General features: G+C 35.9%; 3 protein-coding genes across 3 annotated transcripts; 2 read left to right on the top strand and 1 right to left on the bottom strand.

Moving 5' to 3' along the window:
* The first annotated feature begins 5,430 nt into the window (after positions 1 to 5,430).
* On the top strand, positions 5,431 to 11,945 carry LOC120159711 (ATP-dependent RNA helicase DEAH11, chloroplastic-like). The gene is made up of 3 exons (XM_039170279.1): positions 5,431 to 6,419; positions 6,940 to 10,078; positions 10,604 to 11,945. The coding sequence occupies exons 1-3, from the start codon at positions 5,484 to 5,486 to the stop codon at positions 11,815 to 11,817; spliced, it is 5,289 nt and encodes a 1,762-aa protein (XP_039026210.1). The 5' UTR covers positions 5,431 to 5,483; the 3' UTR covers positions 11,818 to 11,945.
* Positions 11,946 to 12,792: 847 nt separating this feature from the next.
* On the bottom strand, positions 12,793 to 13,855 carry LOC120159692 (transcription factor bHLH94-like). The gene is made up of 3 exons (XM_039170259.1): positions 13,455 to 13,855; positions 12,980 to 13,381; positions 12,793 to 12,896 (listed from the first exon to the last, which is right to left on the bottom strand). The coding sequence occupies exons 1-3, from the start codon at positions 13,794 to 13,796 to the stop codon at positions 12,804 to 12,806; spliced, it is 837 nt and encodes a 278-aa protein (XP_039026190.1). The 5' UTR covers positions 13,797 to 13,855; the 3' UTR covers positions 12,793 to 12,803.
* A 6,021-nt stretch (positions 13,856 to 19,876) lies between these two features.
* Positions 19,877 to 22,903, top strand: LOC120159757. Its single transcript, XM_039170319.1, has 5 exons — positions 19,877 to 21,103; positions 21,195 to 21,498; positions 21,945 to 22,130; positions 22,297 to 22,612; positions 22,729 to 22,903. Exons 1-5 carry the CDS (start codon positions 19,877 to 19,879, stop codon positions 22,901 to 22,903), a joined length of 2,208 nt encoding a protein of 735 aa, XP_039026250.1.
* The last annotated feature ends 297 nt before the right edge of the window (positions 22,904 to 23,200 follow it).

The following is a 23,200-nucleotide window of genomic DNA, read 5'->3' as shown; positions in this document are numbered from 1 at the left end:
TGTTTGGACTCAAGAATGTCAAGAGAGCTTTGAAAAGTTAAAGAAGATTCTTACAGAAGCTCTAGTGTTAGTTCAACCTGAGTCTGACAAGGATTTTGTAGTGTATATTGATGCGTCTCATAATGGTTTGGGATGTATGTTAATGCAAGAAGGCAAGGTGGTGGCCTATGCTTCGAGACAATTAAAGCCGCATGAGAAGAATTATCCGACACACGATATGGAGATGGTTGCAGTAGTGTTTGCTCTTAAGATCTGGCGTCACTATTTGTATGGTGAAAAATGCTACTTGTATACAGATCACAAGAGTTTAAAGTACTTGATGACCCAAAAAGAGTTGAATTTAAGACAGAGAAGATGGATGGAATTTCTTAAAGATTATGATGTTGTGATTGATTTCCATCCCGGAAAGGCAAACATAGTAACGGATGCCTTAAGCCGAAAGACGTTTGTAGCCTTACGAGCTATGGATGTTAAACTATCATTAGGTGGAGATGGTGCGATTTGTGCGGAATTGACTATCAAACCATCATGGTTAGATCGAATTAAAGAATTACAAGCTAAAGATGAAAAGTGTTCAATGAAGTTGCAGCAAATAAAGAATGGAGAGTGTACAGATTGTGAGATGAAAACTGATGGGAACCTATATTATCAAGGGAGGCTAGTGATTCCAGATGATAATGAATTAAAGAATGATTTATTAATGGAAGCTCACTGTAGTCCATTAACGATGCACCCAGGAGGAAACAAAATGTATATGGATCTCAAGAGTCGATATTGGTGGCTAGAATGAAGAAAGACATTACGGAATTTGTATCAAAATGTTTGATTTGTCAGCAAGTTAAGGTTGAGCATCAGGTTCCATTGGGACTGTTACAATTAATTTCAATTCCTCAATGGAAATGGGAGAATGTAACAATGGATTTTGTGGCGGGGTTTCCTTTAATTCCAAACAAAAGATCCAAACAAAAGAGATTCAATATGGGTGCTTGTGGAAAGGTTGACTAAGTCAGCCCATTTTATTTCGGTACGAACGGATTTCTCTATGGATAAATATGCTGAGCTGTATATCAGAGAGATTATACGGTTACATGGAGTACCTGTTTCCATAGTTTCTGATCGGGATCCTAGATTCACGTCACGATTTTGGAAGTCTTTACATAGATCATTGGGCACAAGACTGAATTTTAGCACAGCGTTTCATCCTCAGAAAGATGGTCAATCTGAACGAACTATCCAAATTCTGGAGGATATGTTAAGAGCTTGTATTATTGAATTTAAGGAATCGTGGGAAAAATATTCTACTTGCTGAATTTGCATACAACAATAGTTATCAGTCAAGCATCAAAATGGCTCCCTATTAAGCTTTATATGGGAGAAGATGTCGTACACCCTTGAATTGGTATGAACTTAAGGATCGAGAAGTTATTGGTCCTGAGTTGATTCAAGAAATGGAAGAGAAAGTCCAAGTAATTCAGAATAATCTGAAAGCTGCAGCTGATAGACAGAAATCATATGCTGATTTAAAAAGGAAAGAAATTGAGTTTCAAATCAGAAATAAAGTGTTCTTGAAAGTGTCTCCGTGGAAGAAAGTATTGAGATTTGTACGTAAAGGAAAATTGAGTCCTCGGTTTATTGGACCATATGAAATCGTTAAGAGAGTGGGACTAGTGGTATATCAATTAGCTTTGCCACCTGGAATGGAGAAAATTCACAACGTCTTTCATGTCTCAATGCTTAGGAAATATCGATCCGATCCATCTCATATTGTAACTACTGAAAAGATCGAGGTTCAACTAGATTTGACTTATGAGGAAGAACTTGTTCAAATATTGGCTCACGAAGTCAAGCAATTAAGGAACAAGACTATTCCATTAGTTAAAGTGTTGTGGAGAAATCACAAGGTGGAAGAAGCGACGTGGGAACGTGAAAAGGACATGAAGATTCAATATCGCCATCTCTTTGTATAATGAAAATTCGAGGATGAATTTTTTTAGGGGGAGAGATTTGTAACATCCCAAAATACGGGTTAGTGATTAAATTATAAAACTTCAGAGTTTGGTGATTGAAGTAGGATATTTGAATAATTTAATGATTTGTTCAGAAATATTTCCTGAAAGTTATTAGTAATTATCAAAAGAATTAAAGGGCAAAATGGTCATTTAGCATGAAAGATATTTTTCCCCCAATAATATGATTGAATCATGTGGAGGTGGGGGAAAGAGTTATCTGAAAACTCTTTCTTCTTCCTTTCTTCTTCTCCCAACCGTGGAAGCTAGGCAAAGGTAAGGGTTTTCTGAGTTGTTGATTATTTGTTAAATTAAAGGTTAGGTTTGGATCATTAGATGGTAATTAAGCTTAAGGAAAACTTAAGTTGTCTTATAATCAAAAGATGAAGAAGTTATAAAAGATTTAAGAAAATGAGTTTTTATATGAAATCATGAAAAAGATTTGATAAGTTGAATTTGAAGTTAATTTTGACTTGTCATCATGATAATTAAGGAATATGAAGTGTTAGAATTGTATTTAGAACATATTGAAATTTGAGTATGATTCTTGAATTACATATGAGGAATAGAATTTTTAAGTTATAGATGATTTTCATGGATATAAGTTGGTTTAAGTAATGGTAGTTGAGTTTAATGATATGATAGGGGTTTAAAATAGAAGAATTGAGTGAAGAATTGAAGATTTTCGGGCTTAAAGTACAATTTCTGGGCAGAGGGAACCAATACCTATAAAGGGGAATCGATTCCCATTCTTGAACGAAAAATTTCCAGTATGTTCAGGGGTATCGATTCCCCCTAAAGGAAAAATGAAATTTGGTTCAATAATCTGGCTTATGTTGTTAACATCAAGTTTAAGGTTTAGGCTTCTGATAGTTGTTTTGAAATGTTATATTTATGTAGATATTGAGCCTAAACAAGCTCTGGAATAATCAAGGGACTAGAATTGATTCAAATCAAACAAGGCTAAGGTGAGTGCAATTTAATTTGTACTTATATTATCGAACAAACATTGGCTTGCGATGAGACAGTAATGGAGTTACTATGGTAAGAAGTGACTCCTAAAATAGTATTTGATTGGTGATCGATGTGATTATTGTATGTGTTATGATCTATGTGAATATGCAATATGTGATACATGTTATATGATATGAAATAGATGTTTTGACAGAAGAAAAGAAATATGTGATCATAAGAGCAATAATAATAAGTTATGAGATTACATGTTTATATGGTACAAGTAAGTTGAATTGTTATAAATGATAATGCACATGTTATGTGAAATGAGAGCTAGTGGTATAGTTGGCATGCCAAGAGTCGAGGGTTCCATATGTCCTACGAGACATATGATAGGTCTTTCGGGACACATATTACATCCTTCGAGATGATAGGTCTTTCGGGACACAGATGACATCCTTTGGGATGATAGGTCCTTTGGGACATAGTTTATACGAGCTGTGGTGACAGCATATGTGTGCACAACCTCATAGTACTCACATACCTTGAGTTCTCAGTAATGTTCATGGGCCTACAAAAGATATCAAAAGTATATATATAGGCTAATACATGAGTTAATAAAATAAATAGTATAAATACACTGTATATAATGCATATGATTTGTTATATAAAATGTTTTATGGTTTATATTATATTCTTTAAATGCCTCACTAAGTCAAAGACTTAGCGTGTGATTGTTTCACACGTAGGATCAAAGAAGTTGAAAGAGCAAGGATAGACATCTGAGACAACATAGCTTTATTCGAGATCAGATCAGAAGATATTTTATAGTAGGTTCTCTTTCTTATAATAAATAGTGTTGGCATGTAACTAAAGTTTTTAAATCTTTTATGTGCTAATAAGTTTTATAAACTGTTTGAGATAATTTATGTAAATTATTCAGTTATATGTAGAAAAAGTTTAAAATTATTCACTATTTTGTACAAGTAAATGTTTTGAAATGTCAATGTGACACCTCGGACTCGTATTCGATTCAGGTACGGGTTGGGGGTGTTATACTACTACTAATAATAATAATTCAGAGATGGACGTATGATTTTATATGAGAGAAGATGGATTTCTAAAATTTTAAGAATAATAAATTTATAATATTTTTTAAATTATTAATAAAAGATAAATAAAATATTTAAAATATATGATAATTTAAAATCTTTAAAAGAATGACCGACTTATTCTCCTTTCTGTCCATCCCTAAAATAGCCTATAACGCCTAAGGTATATAATGTGAAACTATGTTAATACGAAATAATACATGCAATGGAGGAAGGATGCATGTAATGCCACAAACCTATAATGCAGAATCATACCAATACAAAGTAGTAATACATAAACATATAATGTAAAACTTTATTTTTTTGAATTAATCACTGATATGTATATGATCTATTGACCGACTAATCTAGATCGGGTACTACAGGGGCAAGGGCGACCCTCCCAACTCAATTTGCTCCATTTGCAAACGTCAGGATCTGAACCCCTGACCTTGCTTAAAGACCTAATATCTCATCCACAAAGTGGTTGTTGGTATAATGTAAAACTTTATTAATATAAAACAAAACTAATGTACCATAAAAAATATAAAATAATACTATTGAGACATGTGACGGTGGGTATAAATAAATAATCAAAATAAATGATGTTGATAATTTTAAAGATTAAATTATAACATTTTATAATTGGATAATGTAAACAAAAGAGTTACTAATAATTGAATGGTGTAATTTACAATGAAATGATATTACTACTAAAATAGGTTAGAAAACTCATATTTTTATTAAGAAACGTTATCTCATTTATCTACAAATAAAATTGATAAAGTAATACATATTTTTTTTAATTTTTGGATAAATATAAAATAATATCTTTTTAAAAATAAGTCTCAATTATTTGATATTAGACGTTCGTAGTCTTGACATTTATGATGTTCAAATCCGAGATCTCAAGGAATAACAATAATTCGTTTAACAAATTATTTGGTTTATGCAAGTAATATATATTTCAAAATATATTAAAATAAAGAAAAATAAATAATACAAATATATAATATTTGGGATGGCTTAAGGGGTAAGTTAGAACCGTGAAAGCACCCTGTTCCCTTTACAAAATAAAATCCAAAGTCATTTCCACTTCAAATTACATCTGCTTTCCTTGACCAATACGAATATATAATTTATTTGTTAATATAATGTATAAATATTTTAAAAATTATAAATATAATAATTACAATTACTTTATGGTATCGTCCTTGTAAATCGGGATCTAATTCCCCAAATTTCTGTTTTTTAAAATTGAATTTTCTTAAACCCTAAATTTTAATATATAAAAATAAGTCCTCTGTTTTCTTCTATTGTTTGTCTTCTTCTGCTCGTTCGCTCGCTCACTCGCTGACTCACTCCCAAAAAAGAAGAAAAAACAGCTGAAATTATTTTGCCTTTCTAGATTTTGATTAGTTTTCCCTATTCCATGAAGGATTCCTCTTCATCCTCCAACCACCGCCACCCGCCGCCGCCGCCGCAGCCGCCTGGTGGCCATACACCGTACCACCATTACCACAATCACCGCCCCAGCTACCCAAACACCTACCGTCCTAGTATTCAGGCTGTGAATAACCAACACTACCGCCGCCGTTTTCCTCTGGCTCCAGCCACCACCGTTGGTTCCGTATGTTCCAACGTCCTCCGCCGCCCAAACTTCATAATTCAACTCCTCCACGATCATTCCCCCTCCCCTTCTGAACCCAACAACCTCCAGACTCTTATTTCCCAACACGACCCATCCCCCGAAAGCTCCCACATCTTCACCGCCGGGAAAGTCGCAGCTTCTCTAACGTTCCGAGAATGGAACGAAACCCTCTCTTCAGTTCTTCATCTCTGGCGTTCCCGCTTTGATGGGTTCCACCATTATACTCCAGAGCTTATTTGCAACATCATAGTGCCTTCCGATGCGGTGGAACTCGAACAAAACCTTAAAACCCTTTTCTCGAGCCATATTACGGGATTGATGGAAGGGGAATTGGTTAAGAAGTGGCAGAAGAAAATCAACGAAAAATCCGATGAGATCGCTCAGTTGTCAAGACAGATGGGTAAGAGGAATTATTCGTATATAAGGTTTTATGAGTTGAATGACACGAAGAAAGCTTTAATGGCGGAGAGATTGACAATTTCAAAGCGGTTGAAGGAGTTTAAGGGAGGGATGGCGAGCTTGTTGAAGTGTTTGGAAGATGGGGAGATAATAGGGAATGTGGAAGATGATAAAGGTGTGGAGGTTTTCAGGGTTGAAGGAGAGCTTGATTGGAAGAGAATTCATCTGCTGATTTTGAGGGAATGTAGGAGGTTGGAAGATGGTTTGCCTATTTATGCTCACAGACGAGAGATTCTTACTAGAATACATGGGGAACAGGTAATCATTTATTTATTAACCCAATTTTCTGTTTTATTTTCAGCTTTGTTTTGGGTTTTATGATGTATTTTGGTATATAGTTTTGGACTATCATCATATATATTGTGTTAAACGTAAGACCTTAGTGATGCAAAATTTAAAATGTGAATTTTGGTTTGGAGATTGTGAATACTAGCTTTATATGTACATGAGATGTGTTCATTCAGAGGAGTATCACCCTATAATTTGACAGTGTAATTTAGAGATGAAAAACTTGAAAAGTAGGCTTAAGTGCAATAGAGTTTGAAAACCATTGAAAGTAAGTTCATATAATTTTGTTATGAGAAATTCAACAAAAGAAAAAAAGAGAGTAATTTACCTCACCATGCTGTAGTGGATAATAACTGCAAAATTTTTAGGTTATTTTCTTTGTCCTTTTATATTCATTTTATTCCTATATTACTTGGGTGTTTAAATCTAATAATAATGTTGCTGTTTTTATCTCTTTCCTTGATTTCACTTATCACTATTTAATATACAGATCATGGTTTTGATTGGAGAGACTGGTTCAGGAAAGAGCACCCAGTTGGTTCAGTTTCTTTCTGATTCAGGAATCGCTGCAAATGAGTCAATTGTATGTACTCAGCCACGAAAGATTGCTGCCATCTCATTAGCAAAAAGAGTCAGAGAAGAAAGCATTGGGTGTTACAATGATAATTCAGTCATTTGTTGTCCAACATTTTCTTCTGCTCAGCAGTTTGATTCGAAGGTAATATATATGACTGACCACTGTTTACTGCAGCATTATATGAATGATAGGAATTTGTCAGGGGTTTCTTGCATCATTGTTGATGAGGCCCATGAAAGAAGTTTGAATACTGATCTTCTCTTGGCCATGCTTAAAGATTTACTTGTCCGAAGAGTTGATCTGAGGCTTGTGATAATGTCTGCAACAGCTAATGCAAATCAACTCTCAGACTACTTTTTTGGGTGTGGAATCTTTCATTTGGAGGGGAGGAACTTTCCTGTTGATATTAAATATGTTCCTTATGTAACGGAGGGAACTTCCAGTTATGGTATGGTTCCTACATATGTTTCTGATGTCTTGAGGATGGCTGCTGAGGTTCACAAAACAGAGAAAGAAGGGAATATTCTTGCCTTTTTGACTTCCCAGATGGAAGTAGAATGGGCTTGTGATCATTTTGAAGCTCCAAATGCGGTTGTGTTACCATTGCACGGGAAGCTATCCTTTGAAGAGCAATGTCATGTTTTCCATGACTACCCTGAGAGAAGAAAAATTGTATTTGCAACAAATATTGCAGAGACATCGCTTACAATTCCTGGAATCAAGTATGTGATTGATTCTGGTATGGTAAAGGAGAGTAAATTTGAACCCGGCACTGGAATGAATGTTCTCAAAGTCTGCTGGATCAGCCAGAGTTCTGCCAATCAACGAGCTGGTCGTGCTGGGAGGACAGAACCAGGAAGATGCTACAGACTATTCACAGAAAGCGATTTTGAGTTAATGGCCCCTAATCAGGAGCCCGAGATTCATAGAGTTCATCTTGGTACTGCAGTTCTGAGGATCCTTGCTTTGGGAATCAAGAATGTTCAGAGTTTTGATTTTGTTGATGCACCTAGTCCTAAAGCCATTGACTTGGCAACTAGGAATCTTGTCCAGTTGGGAGCCATTGTGGAAAAGAATGGGGTTTTTGAATTAAGTGATGAAGGACGACACTTGGTAAAATTGGGGATTGAGCCTCGTCTTGGTAAACTAATTCTCCGTTGCTTTCATTGTGGCCTGCGTAGGGAGGGCCTTGTTCTTGCTGCTGTTATGGCAAATGCCAGTAGCATATTTTGCAGGGTGGGAAGTGATAATGATAAAGCGAAAGCTGATTGTCTTAAGGTGCAATTTTGCCACCGCAATGGTGATCTCTTCACTCTGCTCTCTGTGTACAAGGAATGGGAAGCTCTTCCTTCCGATAGGAAAAATAAATGGTGCTGGGAAAACCGCATAAATGCTAAATCAATGCGTAGATGCCAAGACACAGTCTTTGAATTGGAAAATTGTCTTAAAAAGGAGCTTGCTTTTATTATTCCAAGTTACTTAATATGGGATCCTCATAAGTCCACTGAGCGAGATAAAATTTTGAAGGCTATTATACTTTCTTCCCTTACTGAAAATGTAGCCATGTATTCTGGACATGATCAACTTGGTTATGAAGTGGCATTGACTGGGCAGCATGTTCAACTGCATCCTTCATGTTCATTGCTGATATTTGGTGAGAAGCCAAGTTGGGTTGTCTTCGGTGAACTGTTATCTGTCAACAAACAGTATTTGGTCTGTGTAACTGCTTTTGATTTTGAATCTTTGGCTACCCTAGATCCTCCACCCTTGTTTGATGCATCTTTGATGGAAGGACGGAAGTTGGAAGTGAAGGCAATAACCGGTTTTGGTAGTACTCTGTTAAAAAAATTCTGTGGGAGATCTAACCACAGCCTTCAATGTCTTTCATCACGGATTAGGACAGCTTGTATGAATGAGTGGGTTGGTGTTGAAGTCAATATTGACCAGAATGAGATTCTTCTGTTTGCCTCATCAGTGCACATGCAGAAGGTTCTGGACTTTGTAACTGAGGTTCTTGAATGTGAAAAGAAATGGTTGCTTAATGAATGCATAGAGAAATCTGTATTTCATGGACGAAGAGCCTCACCATCTATGGCACTTTTTGGAGCTGGTGCAGAGATCAAGCATCTTGAAGTTGACAAAAGATATTTGACTGTTGAGGTATTCCATTCAGATGTTAATGCCTTCTATGATAAGGAGCTTTTGATGTTCTTTGAGGAGAATTCTAATGGCAGTATTTGTTCGGTCCATAAATCTCAACCCAGTGGGCAGGAAGCGAATGACAAGGAAAAATGGGGCAAGATAACGTTCCTAACTCCTGATGCTGCCAGAAGAGCTGCTGAGCTGGACGGGGTCAATTTTGCCGGCTCTGCATTGAAGGTACTTCCTTCACAGACATCCTTTGGGGGGGATCATAAAATGTTCTCTTTCCCTGCTGTCAAAGCTAAAGTTCATTGGCCTCGTAGGGTCAGTAAAGGATTTGGAATCGTTAAATGTAATCTGGTTGATGTTGGGGCTATTTTGGATGATTTCTCTCGTCTGGTAATAGCTGGAAAATATGTTCGTTGCGAAGTTAGCAGGAAATCTAATGATTCTATTCTGATATATGGAATTGATAAAGAGCTTTCTGAAGCTGAAATCCGGGATACACTATGTTTGGAAACAGAAAGGAAAATCCATGATTTTTTTCTCGTGAGAGGAGATGCCGTGGAAAATCCAACTTGTGGTGCCTGTGAGGAAGCACTCCTCAGAGAAATATCCCCCTTTATGTCTAAAGGGAATCCCTATACTAACTGTTGTCAGGTTCAGGTTTTTGAGCCTGAACCAAGGGATACTTTCATGAGGGCGTTGATTACCTTTGATGGAAGATTACATTTGGAGGCTGCAAAAGCTTTAGAACAGCTAGAAGGTAAAGTATTACCTGGATGTCTTTCATGGCAGAAGATAAGATGCCAGCAACTGTTTCATACTTCTATATCTTGCTCTTATTCTGTCTATGCCGTTATTAAGAAGCAGCTTGATTCTTTGCTAGGGAGCTTCAGACATGTAAAAGGTACTTGAACTGTCATAGCACTATTATTAGTTTTCTCTGTCTCAACTTTCTTTGTGCATGTTTATATAGTTGTATATGAATGCTTTGTTATTTAAACACTCACACTAGAGTCAAGTAACGTAGTATGTATTCCACTGTTTGTGCTTCGGTGTTAAGAGATATGCCTCGGGCCAGAGCTTGTCAGCGAGTTTCTTGTTTTGCATTTAATTTCTGGTTATATCAATTATTTTTCTTTCAATTTCTTTCCGGTTAATCAATTCTGCTTTGGGTTATTTTCAAACTTGTCACACTTGATTGACATTTCATATCATCTTTTAGGATTTTAATGCAGTTATGCCGGTTTTAAACTATTTTAAACTGCACTATAGATTCTTAGTTTTGCCAATCTGGGTGATAGTAATATTTAAGTATCAAAATATATCCTCTAAAAATGATGAACAGGTTTGCCAATCTGTTTTCTTTATGTTGAAAATGGTTAAGGAATTTGGATGTTTTCTTATGAAATTGTCAACACATCATTTACAGGTGCAGATTTCTTCCTAGAGGAAAATGAAAATGGTTCCTGTCGGGTTAGAATATCCGCCAATGCCACCAAAACTGTGGCAGAGTTGAGAAGGCCGGTGGAAGAGCTAATGAATGGAAGGACTGTAAAACATGCCAGCCTCACTCCTTCCATATTGCAGCACCTGTTCTCTAGAGATGGCATTAATCTAATGAGATCATTGCAACGAGAGACAAGAACCTATATATCTTTCGACCGGCATAGTCTCAATGTGAGAATCTTTGGCAATTCCGATGCTGCTGCTGTAACCGAGCAAAAATTGATTCAATCCCTTTTGTCCTACCACGAGAGCAAGCAGCTTGAGGTTCGACTTCGAGGTCAGGGCCTGCCTCCTGATATTATGAAGCAAGTGGTTAAAAGTTTTGGGCCAGACCTTCATGGGCTCAAAGAGAAGATACCTGGGGCTGAATTTACTCTCAACACCCGACTTCATATCATTTCTATTCGTGGTGACAAAGAGATGAAGCAAAAAGTAGAAGACATTGTCCTGGAGATTGCCAAAGCAGGCAGAGATTTAGCTGAGAGATCTGGTAGTGAAGTCATCTGCCCCATTTGCTTGTGTGAAGTAGAAGATGGTTACCGTCTCGAAGGATGTTCACATCTCTTTTGTCGTCTATGTTTGGTGGAGCAATGCGAATCCGCCATTAGAAACTTGGATAGTTTTCCTGTATGCTGTGCTCACCATGATTGTAAAGCTCCCATTTTGCTTACTGATTTAAAGTCTCTGCTGTCGACTGAGAAGTTAGAGGAACTCTTCAGGGCCTCTTTGGGTGCATTTGTTGCATCCAGTGGTGGTGCCTATCGGTTTTGCCCTTCTCCTGATTGCCCCAATGTTTATCGCGTTGCAGGTCCTAACACTTCGGATGAGTTATTTGTCTGTGGAGCATGTTATGCCGAGACTTGTACTCGGTGCCATCTTGAATATCATCCGTATGTGTCATGTGAGAAGTACCAAGAGTTCAAGGAAGACCCTGATTCTTCTTTGAAAGAGTGGTGCAAGGGGAAAGATCAGGTACAAACTTGCCCCGTATGCGGATACACAATCGAGAAGATCGATGGGTGCAACCACATCGAATGCAAGTGTGGGAGGCATGTTTGCTGGGTATGTTTAGAGTTCTTTAGCAGCAGTGACGATTGTTATAGCCATTTGAGAGCTCTTCACATGGCCATCATCTAATTTTTAAACTATTGCTTACAGTTCGACAATCATCCATGTAAATATATATCGTGTATATATATATGTATATACGGGTCGGCTCCGATACCGGCTCTTGTAAATGATTTTCAAACCCATTCACATTTACTAGCACTGCTTGCATCTCCGTTTGGATGCTATTATAAACTCTACATTGTACAAGTTCTGAAACAGATGGAAAATCTATCGAATAGAATATTCGATTGTCCAGATCATATGCTTTCGATTTTAGGCGGAAGAGTGGTGGTCGGAACCGTTCTGGCCACCGATTGAAAACGTGCTGGTTGGTTCTCAGACGACATCATCAGGTCGAACATCCGAAATTTTGCCGCATTCAATATTCGTGGAAAAGGTCTCCATCTTGGTGCTTTGATAGGGCTATACAATATTGTTCTCTTTTCAAATTATTTATTTATTTTTTTTGAAAATACTTTTCAAATTATTTATGCTTTTAGTTATTGCGGACTTATTTTTATGAAGACTTCTTTCAGACTTTCAAAATAAAAGATTAAAGTTTTAAATTGAATTTTTTTATTGTTTGGTTTGTTTTCTATTCAATCCAAAAATTCGAATTCATTATTAATTTAAATCTAAAAGAAAAAAATTATGTTTAATTAAAATTAAGACTGAATTATAGAATATATAAGTAATAAGGGCTAAATATGATTCATACAAATTTATTTAATTGTCATGTTATCAATTTCATTAAAGATTAACCACCGGTAATTTAATTAAAATCAAATTAAAAATTTAATTACGTCTAAAAAATTAAAATGTTTTAGTGAAGATGTCCTTAGAATTTTATTTTTGTAACTCCATAAAAAAAAGCCTTTATTGTTAGTATATATGTCCAACCTAAAAAAATATTTCTAGATCTATCATTAACTTAGTCAAAAACATGAGCCAGGATTAATCAAGAAACTGTTACAAGAACATGATAATTTATGGTACAAAAGCTATCAACTTAATTAATCAGATGGTTCCTCTTGAAACCGATCCACCATTTCATAAACAGCCTCTGCAATTTCATTCACCGTAGTTACCTTACAGTCATCTTCAATCTGTTCCAAAAGAAAACATAAATTCCATTAAACAAAATACTCGGATGTTGAAGAAACAGATCATTACGGTTAATTAAATTTACCTTAACACTGAAAGAATAAAGGATCAGATTTTCAACCGATGTGACATTAAGATGTAGCACAAAAAATCCCAGAGATTGAATCCCATTCACCATTTTCAACAGCTGTTTTGGGTGTTTTTTCGTTAGTATTTTCAGGTTTGCGTAGGTTTCCACCATTGTTACTTCGACATTCGCAGCAGATGACGTCGACGACACTGATTCGCCGCCGGCAGCGGCGCATGTATGGTGGGTGGTGGTGGAAGTTGAGTACTGCGGAAAGTAAAAGAGTCCCGAGAAAATGGAAGAATCTGGGTAGTTTTCTGAGTTCCTTCTCGTAATTTTCCGGAATTCTAAAGATTGAAGAAGCTGTTCTAATTCCTTTACGTAATCAATGGTTCCCCCTATGATTGATGCTTGATCACCCTATGAACAATAAAGGGTTTTTCAGTAATATCTACAAATTTGCTCAAAAGAAATGCATGAAAAAAAAGGGTACCCTTTGAACGTAAGAGGCCGGCATCATAGATTTAAGAACACCAAGGTAATCATTCATTTGTTTCCTCCTTTTTCTCTCAACGATAATATGAGTCATTCTTTGATGCTCCACTTCTTCTCTGTTCTTAACACCGTTTCTCCGCCGTCTCTTCCTCCGGCACGATGGAGCAAATTCGGCGGCGGCAAAGCCATTATGATCCGAGGAAGAACAAGTTGCAACGAAACCAAAGCCTGTACTTTTAGCCCAAGTACTTCGGTCTTCTTGTTTTAAGCTTAACGGGTCTTCGAGGTGGCAGTCATAACTGAACGGGTCTTGCTGGAACACTACGGTTTCTAATGCCATGAAAATTTTCTGTTCGAGAGCTTTTAAGTTTTCTTTGTTGCCAAACAAGAACTTGTAAATAATGGTGATATCGCAGAAACATATAGAGGAGGAGATTCACTCTATTATTTTAAACTAATTTATATTTTAATCCAGACTTTTATAGTTGTTAGATACTAAGAATGTCATATTACAAAAATCGAATAAATTATATTTGTGCTCTTATCTGTACGTATAAACAAGTGTGTATCTTATGATTTTGTTTGGTATTTATCAATAATATACATTTGCATTCCAATTTCCAGTTTCTTAATAAATTATTTATTATTTATACACGCAAATATACTTCAATTAGATAAAAAAACTTTTTTGTTAAGTAAATTCTTTAAGATATCTTATAATTAGATGTGTATGATTTTGTGGGACATGAATGTCGTGAAATAATATAAAAAGAGAAGGGGACAGAGACAGAATAGAGCAGCAGGGGGAGCAGGGAGGATGGCAGGTGGGAGAATCTATGTCGACGACCATGTGACTACTACACAACCATATATACATGTTAAGAGGATGCAATTATCTACCGCAAAGACCAACACTTCCTCCCTCTCCCACGACACCATTTTTCGGGTTAACCTATGTACTAAGTGAAAATTACAAATTCAACCCCTCTCAATTTTCTCCAAATTTCTTACTTTTACTTCATATTGCTAAGTCTCCGGAGTTTTATAAAACCTCTTAGGGGTGTTTAGTTCAAGGATTGTGGGATTCCCATGTTTGGTTGGTCGGGAATCTCATTCCCGGTAATATTTTATTATCAATAGTAGATTTTTTGGGGTATATTACCGGGAATGTCATTACCTCACTTCCCTTAGGTATTGTAACATTACCGATGTTTTGGACTAAAATGCCCTTAATTTTTTTTTTCAAAAATATCATTCTTCTATCATTGAATAATAAAAATTCTACGAAGGTTAAATTACAAATTTATCCTTAAATTATTTTAGATTTACAAAAAAAATCTATAATTAAAATTTTATATGAAATTCAGGGGTTAAAATTTTTTTACCCTTTTATTAAACCTTTTTTATATTTTTAATTTTGTAAAAAAAATTATATAAATATTATGAATTTAATTTTTTAAAGAAAATATATAAATATTTTACAATTTGTAATATTATACAAATATATAATAAGGACAATTTGGTCAAATATACATTCCAATAATCTTTTATTCCTTTAACCAAACACGGTAATCTTATATTCCTGCTAAACCAACCAAACACAAAATACAACATTCCCAGTAATCATATTCCCTGGTAATCTTTTATTCTCACTGGTAATCTTACATTCTGTGAACCAAACGCACCCTTAAGGTTTTTAAAGTCTCCCGAACTCTATAAGACTTTCAAAGTTTCTTAAAGTTTTCGAAGTTTCATATCTTTCGGGAAGCTATAACACCCTAGGTTTAACATTAGTGCTACGCATTAGAATTCTCCAAGAATATTTCATGTTGTCTCTTCATAAACATTAATTTCATTTGTTGTGTAACCATAACATCGATATGTCTCCTCCTTAGCCAAGAGCGTTGAGCGTTTAGCGTTGGCAAGAATATATTTATTATATCATAACATTTATAATTGTGTTTGGTCTGCGGTATGGTGATTAGACTTATTATGGACAATCATTCAACTATGACTACGTCATGAGATTATGCGGTATGTCCCACTGTTTCCCCTTTTCTGTTCATTGAATTTTGGGCCCCACAAAAGATGCATTGAATTGGGCATTTCATTGTCCTAATTAGCACCACATACAGACATACTACACCCAAAATATTACATGACACCATTCTATAATATATATACCCACCAAATTGTAACTTAATTAATACTGTTATTATTATAATATATTAGAAAAAAAATAGGATATATAAATAACTAAAATATTATCTATAATATAAATGCATAAAATATAAAACCGCATTAGCAATAAATAAGATGTGTATGAATCTATTAATTGATCAAGTAATCAATGATCTTAAATTCTATGAGTTTAAATCTTGACATTTATTTTAAAATTATAATGCTTCTTTACTTAATAAAAAATAAATAAGATGTGAATATACAAATTATGAGTTCAAGGATGACATATGATTTTATGTTAGAGGGAAAACTTCTAAAATTTTAGGGGATAAATTTATAAATTTCAGAAAAATAAAAATATATTTTTAATATAAAATACATAAAAATAATTTAAAATATATGATAATTTTAAATTTTCAAATGAGAATTAATGACTTTATCGGTCCTCTCTTATCCATCTCTATACGAGTTAGATAGTAAAAAAAGGGAAACAATATTTAACGTGGGGTACCTTTGATATGGAAAGGCAAATAATGCTTGTCATTTTTCATACAAAGGCAAACTCTATCAAGAATTCTTCTCTTTGATTTTTTCCCTTTTCATGGCTGCACCCCTATATGTAGAGATGGCTATGAGACTCGAATTTAACGGGTTTTGATTCGACCTGATTTGATCGGGTTAAATTTATTTTTAAAAAAATTTGGAGTCGGGTTGGGTTCGGGTTTAGGGTGAAAAATACCCGACCTGACCCGAAAAAAATATATAATTTTACCTTATATATTTAGAAATAATTACAATAATACTCTTCTAAATATTATTTTTTTCAATTAAGTCATTATTTTTATTGAATAAAAATATTTTTTTTATTTCGGGTCGGACCAGTTCGGGTAAAAACTTGTTTAGGTCGCATCGGGTCTCGGGTGGAGGACTCCTTGTTCTCGGGTCGGGTGGACCAAAAACCCGACCCGACCCGACCCATGCCCATCCCTACCTATATGAGCTTTCTTTGTTATTAAAAAATTGAAAAGATATTTCAATGGCATTAGGGGTGGAAAAACAAAAGACATCAAATTTATATATTACTAAAGAATTATATTTAAATACATCATCAATAAATTAATACTTTTTTTTTGGTATTCTATAAAATTAAAATCTCTTTTAAATTTGTATTTGATGTATTGAGGATAAATAAAATCAAATATGGCAAGTTCCATGAATGATCATCTAATTATATGGTGATTTTAATTTGATTATTGATCTATTAATTTTTCACTCAGACCATTTAATTTTTTAAATGATGTCAATTAAATCATTTGTCGTCAACAAATAAGTTGACACGATAGCCAAAAGAATAAATATAATTATATATTTGATTCTCATTACTTAAATATTTTATCAATTTAGTCCTAATTTTAATTTAAATCAATAACTTTAATTTTAACTATAAGGTGATGTTGACATGTCACCATATGATTGGAGGATTTTTTCTTTAAATTTAAATAAAATTTTCATCCAATCACATACTTACAATTTTCCATTCAATCAAATAGTGACATATGTCACAATCTAATAAATGAAAATTTTTCAAATCCAAAGTTGGCAACAATGGAATCAAACATAGGCTATATGTCAAAAGTTTACATTTGTTTTATTAGGATAATGTCAAAATTAGCCTCTAATATTTATTAAAATGATCATTTTAGGGTAAAAATGTCTCTAACGTTTGACTGAACAATCACTTTGGCTCTTTTTTTTGGGGAGTATTTTGGCCCTCAACATTTTGTTTTAGGGTAAAAAGACTATTGTTTTAGACCGTTAACTATTTGTTAGCTAATGATTTCCATCTATAAAGAGATATTTTTGACCAAAATGAAAGGTTTGGGGCCAAAATATCAAAAAAAGAAAAAGAATAGGATCGAAAATAATCATTTTTCGAAATAAAGTAAAACTGGGGGATTCATCCAAAGCTTTGTTTTTTCAACAACACTATATATATAATATACCCAAACATCAAAATCTACCCTTGAAGCTGCTGCTGCATAGTTTCTTCCATGTGAGGCTTTACTTTCTCCAACTTCGTGTTCAAGTTTCAATTTCTCACTATACTAGTAATAGATAATGTTATGGATTGGATGATCAATTTATTATAAATTGATAATATTATTAACTAAATCTTTAATTTCAAAATAGTAGTTAAAAAAATTACTCAAACTTTAATTATTATTTATGTAATTTATCCTTTAAAAATTTTAAAAATAATAATTAAACAATCAAGAGTCAATACTTCAAGTGTTTGGATTTTTAGTAGTTTTATAACCCAAGACTCTTAACACTAATCCAAGCCCTGGCCATAGTGTGTCGAAAACGAAGTCATCAACTGGGCTATCCACGGGTTTATATATTCCAGAGTCAATTTTTTATATAAAAAAATAAAACAAATTTACAACAACAATATTCCTTTATAATTCTATAGATTTAAATGTATATTATTTTCTGATTTATGATTGGAGTTGTAATTTGGACAATTTAAGTATTGTATGAAAAATAAGGGTAAATTATACAATTATTTTTTTTCAAAATCATACATAATGATACGTTTTGATTTAATTTTGGTCACTCATCATTAAAAAATTAACGGTGAGGTTCTCTTGGCGCACGTTAGCGGGTCTAATGTTCTCTCATCTCTCCTTCCTTACTTCTGATTTCTTCTCGTCTTTGCTTTCTGGAGTTTATCTTGGTTGTTCTCTCGTTGCTTGTATGGATCCTGATTCCTTGAATATGGACTGGAAGAAGATCTTTGTGGGTTCGAAGGTGCATCTCTTGACTTCTTTCCCCCTGAGATCCGTGATGGAGTGACTACTTTCGTTCCCCCAATTGAGGTGATTGATAAATGAATTACAGATTGGAACCTCGCTTTAGTGGGTCAGTTCATTGGCTCAGCCCCGAATTTTGGATCTATGCAGCGCATTATTGAAACAATTTGGGGGAATTCTTCGCGAGTCAAGGTCAGTCTTGCCGGCCCTAATCTCTTTGTCTTTAATCTTTTTGATGTTGGGTTGAGGGATTGGGTCTTGGATAATGGACCTTGGCATGTTTATAACAAGCCATTAGTGTTGAGGATCTGGACGCCTGGTATGCAGAAGCTTAGCTTCGATCTGTCCTCTATGCCAATTTGGGTTTAATTTTATAATGTTCTATTAGAACTTTACTCTCAGAAAGGTTTGAGCTACATTTCTAGTGCCTTAGGGTGCCCTTTGTACATGGACTCTACTACGGCTTTTAGAGAGCGATTGGAATTTGCTAAAATTTGTGTAGAAGTTGAAGCTGGAACTGTTATTCCAGATTTTGTCCATGTTGTTTTAAAGGATAGTTCCACTGTGGCTATTAAGGTGTATGTTCCTTGGACTCCCAAAAGTTGTGATAAGTGCAAGACATTTGGGCACCATGTTCAGGCTTGTTCTGAGGCTAGGCCTCCTGCTCAGAAACATAAAGAGGTGCAAGTTTGGAGGAAAAAGGATAGTAATGCTGTAGCTTCTGTAGCTTCTGTTAGTGAAAACCCTCTATCAGAAACTGTCTCTGCTTCCTTGGGGCTGACTGATCCTGCTAACCCATCTAAGGACACGAGTTCTTATCTTTATTTTGTCAATTTTATTAAGGATTCAAGATTGGACTTACAAGTTGGCTCAGCTACGGTGACAATAATTCTGGATTTGCAAGAACCCTCTGTGCCTAATATGGAGGATGTCAAGAGTTTCTCTAATAGTCCTCCTCAGGCTCCTCGACTGCTAATTCTTCCCAGGCTCTTGCTACTGTTATTTCTTCCCAGGATCTTGATACTGTTTTGATCCAGGATGATATAACTACTTCTTGTCCTCAGGTAGCTGTTCATGGGGATTTCCCATCTCTTCAAGACTCTTTCAATAAGAAACCGAAGGGTAGGAAAAAAGATGTTGTTGGTTCCTCTAGTAAATTGGAGACTGTGGCTGATGGTCCGAGGAAAGCTTGTGTGGCTTCCATGGGTGGGGCTATGCTTCTCAACGAAATGAAATCTAAAAAGAAGGATCATCTCGATAAAGCTAGAGGTAATGTCGTTGGTTTGAGCACAGGCAGTAGTGCTGCCCCTCTCCCCTCTTTGTGATGCTTGTCCCCTTCTGGAATATTAGGGGGATCAACAATCCCCTTAAACAGTTAAAGGTATTTAGGAGACTTATCTCTTGTGGTGCTAATGTCATATGTCTGATGGAAACTCGAATTAAAAGTGATAATTCTGACAGATTCATTGTTGCCTTGTCTGATGACTTGAAGTTTGCTGTGAATTATGAGTTTGTTGAAGGTGGAAGAATTTGGATCTTTTGGAGGAATCATCTGATGTTTTCTATTTTTAGAAGTTGTGATCAAGCTATTACTATTACTAGGGCTACTGATGGTCATAGCATTGCTATTACTGCTATTTATGGAAGTAACAATGGTGTTGTTAGAAGGGGTTTATGGGAGCATTTAAGTACTGTTGGGAAGGATATTGGTCCCTCCTCTTGGTTGGTTAGTGGGGATTTCAATATCATTGCCAAGGCTGAGGAGAGTTCTGATTTTGACATCTTGGGTATTCATTGCACATCTGATATGAAGGACTTCCAAGATTGTTTGGAGGGGCTTGATCTCATGGATCACCCTTTTTTTGGTCCCTTATTCACCTGGCCAAATAAACAAGAATGCTCTTACCTGGCCAGGAAGCTTGATAGAATCTTGGTAAATGACCAATGGCTTCTGGATTTTCCAGATTCTTTTGTGGAATTCAAAGCACAGGGGGTCTCTGATCACTGCCTTGGATTGATGTGGACTCATAAGCTTGCTATGACTAGGAAACCCAAGCCTTTTAAGTTCTTCAACTGCTGGACTAATCATGAACACTTCTTGGCTACTGTTAGGGATTCATGGCAGCAGCAGTGTGGAGGTTCTGCAATGAACTGTCTGTTCAATAAGCTTAAGAGGCTTAAGCCTTTGCTTAGGGGATTTAATAAGCAGTTTTTCTCTGACATTTCTGGTAGAGTAAGACTTAAAAGGGCTGAACTGGAGTATATTCAGATTTTCAACCTCGCTCATTCAAGCCAAAGGAGGATTGATGATGAGAGAAGGATTCATACTGAGCTTGTTGACCTGGAAGTTGCAGAATCTGATTTTTATAGGCAGCATGCTAATGTGTCCTGTCTTAGAGAAAATGACTTGAACACCAAGTTCTTCTATCAGAGGGTACAAGCTAATACAAAGAAGAACACTATAAGGGTCATTAGAGGTGAGGATGGACATATTCATGAATCTTTTGAAGGAATTTCAGCTGAACTAGTAGGTTTTTTTACTAGTATCATTGGTACCCCTGACCCTTTTGTTAGAGGTTGTTCTATTGAAACTTTGAGGGATTTGCTTAATTACACCCTCCCTGATGGTACTGCCTCCTCTCTCACTAAGGAGGTAAGTGATAAGGAGATCAAAGATGCCCTTTTTAGGTAAGGGAAGGACAAGAGCCCTGGTTCTGATGGCTTCACTGCTGGTTTTTTTCAAGGCTGCTTGGGATATTATTGGCAGTGATTTCACTTCAGCTGTGAGGTATTTCTTTCACTCCTTTTGTTTACTGCCTGCCTTTAATGCCACTGCCTTGGTCTTGATCCCTAAGTCCCTTAATGCTTGCTCTGTCAAGGATTTTAGACCTATTTCATGCTGTTCAGTAGTCTACAAAACTATCACTAGAGTACTGGTTAATAGGCTTACTCCTTACTTCCCTGATATGATTTCCCATAATCAGTCTGCTTTTGTTAAGGGGAGGAATATTGTTGATAACACTCTTTTAGCCCAGGAGATTGTGAAAGGTTACTCTAGGAAGAGCATTTCTCCTAGATGTGCAGTCAAAATTGATTTATAGAAGGCCTTTGATTCAGTTAATTGGGACTTTCTGCTTTCTGTGCTTGGGGCTATGGGGATTCCTGATATTTTTTATAATTGGGTTAAGGCATGTATCACTACTCCCATATTTTCTGTTTGTCTGAATGGTAGTTTGGTGTGGCATTTTAGGGGGGCTAAGGGGATCAGGCAGGTGATCCCATTTCCTCTTACCTTTTTGTCATTGTGATGAATGTGTTATCTTCTTTGCTAAATGTTGCTGCTAGGCAAGGGATCTTCAGATATCACCCTAAATGTAAAAGAATCCCCCTCACTCATCTTAGTTTTGCAGATGACTTATTGGTTTTTTGTCATGGGTCTCTTGACTCTATGATGGGTGTGTTAAGTACTTTTGAGCTCTTCTATAATATGTCAGGACTCAAGCTGAATGCTATGAAAACTGAGTTTTTTTCCTGTGGCTTGAATGATAATGCTCTGGATCTGATTCAGTCAGCTACTGGGTTTAGGCTTGCTCATCTCCTTGTCAGGTATCTTGGGGTACCCCTTGTTACTCGTAAGCTGACAGGGAGAGATTGTTCTGCCCTGTTGGAGAGGGTTAAAGGTAAATTGAGACAATGGTCTAGCAAGAATTTAAGTTTTGGGGGGTAGGCTTCAATTGGTTAAAACTTTTTTATTTAGAATTTTTAACTATTGGAGCAGACAACTCATCCTCCCTAAGGGTATCATCAACGACATTGAGAGACTTTGCATGAGATTTTTTTGGAAAGGTTGTGATGCCCCTGCTAGAGGTATTAGTGTAGGCTGGAATCAGGTTTGTTCTTTGAAATCCGATGGTGGCCTTGGTCTTAGGGACCTTGCCTTGTGGAGTAAAACATGTTGCCTGCTGCTCATTAGAAACATTTTGGCTAACGAAGGTTCTCTTTGGATTGCCTGGATCCAGGAATACTGTTTTAAAACAGTGAGCTTTTGGGAGGTTGAAATTCGAGCCCACTTTAGTTGGATTTTAAAGAAGCTTTTGAAGCTTAGAGAGGTAGCTAGGAGTATGTTTTTGCCTTCTGCCGACTTGAGCTTAGTTAGAGGCAAGTGGATTTGGGAAAGGGTCCGGATTTGCAGGGAGAATGTCAGATGGCACATAATTATTTGGTTCCTACCCATATTCTTAAATTTTCTCTCATTTCTTGGATGGCCATCCTTGATAGACTGCCTACCAAGGATAGGCTGGTTTGGTTTGGTTTGACTTTGGAAGCTGGTTGTGTTGTGTGTGGGATTGGTTTGAAGTCCCGGGACCATTTGTTTGCAGAATGTCCTTTTGCTAGGGATGTATGGAATGTTGTTCTTATTTCTTGTGGATTGCGATCTGACTTGTTTAGTTAGGATGATCGCCTAAACTGACTGATTGATAATTTGAGGGGAAATTCCCTTCGTGTGCGGATCCTCAAACTTGCTTGGACTGGCTACCTGTATTATATTTGGGAGGAGCGCAACTATAGAAGTTTCAGAGGTTTTTCTCGTTCTGTTATAGTATTGTAAATAGAATTAGGGAGTCTGTTAAAACCAAATTGTATAGTCATTGCATACATAGGACCGATGATGTTAATAGGCGTATGTGCATAAATTAGGGTCTGTTATAGTGTTGATACTTGCCTTGTTTTGTTGCAGCTGAGCTGCATT

The sequence above is a fragment of the Hibiscus syriacus genome, unplaced genomic scaffold (assembly GCF_006381635.1).
Source record: "Hibiscus syriacus cultivar Baekdansim isolate YM2019G1 unplaced genomic scaffold, ASM638163v2 tig00111372_pilon, whole genome shotgun sequence".
Classification (NCBI taxonomy): domain Eukaryota; kingdom Viridiplantae; phylum Streptophyta; class Magnoliopsida; order Malvales; family Malvaceae; genus Hibiscus; species Hibiscus syriacus.
The sequence above is the reverse complement of the archived record's forward strand: the minus strand, read 5'-3'. Positions and strand labels throughout refer to the sequence as shown.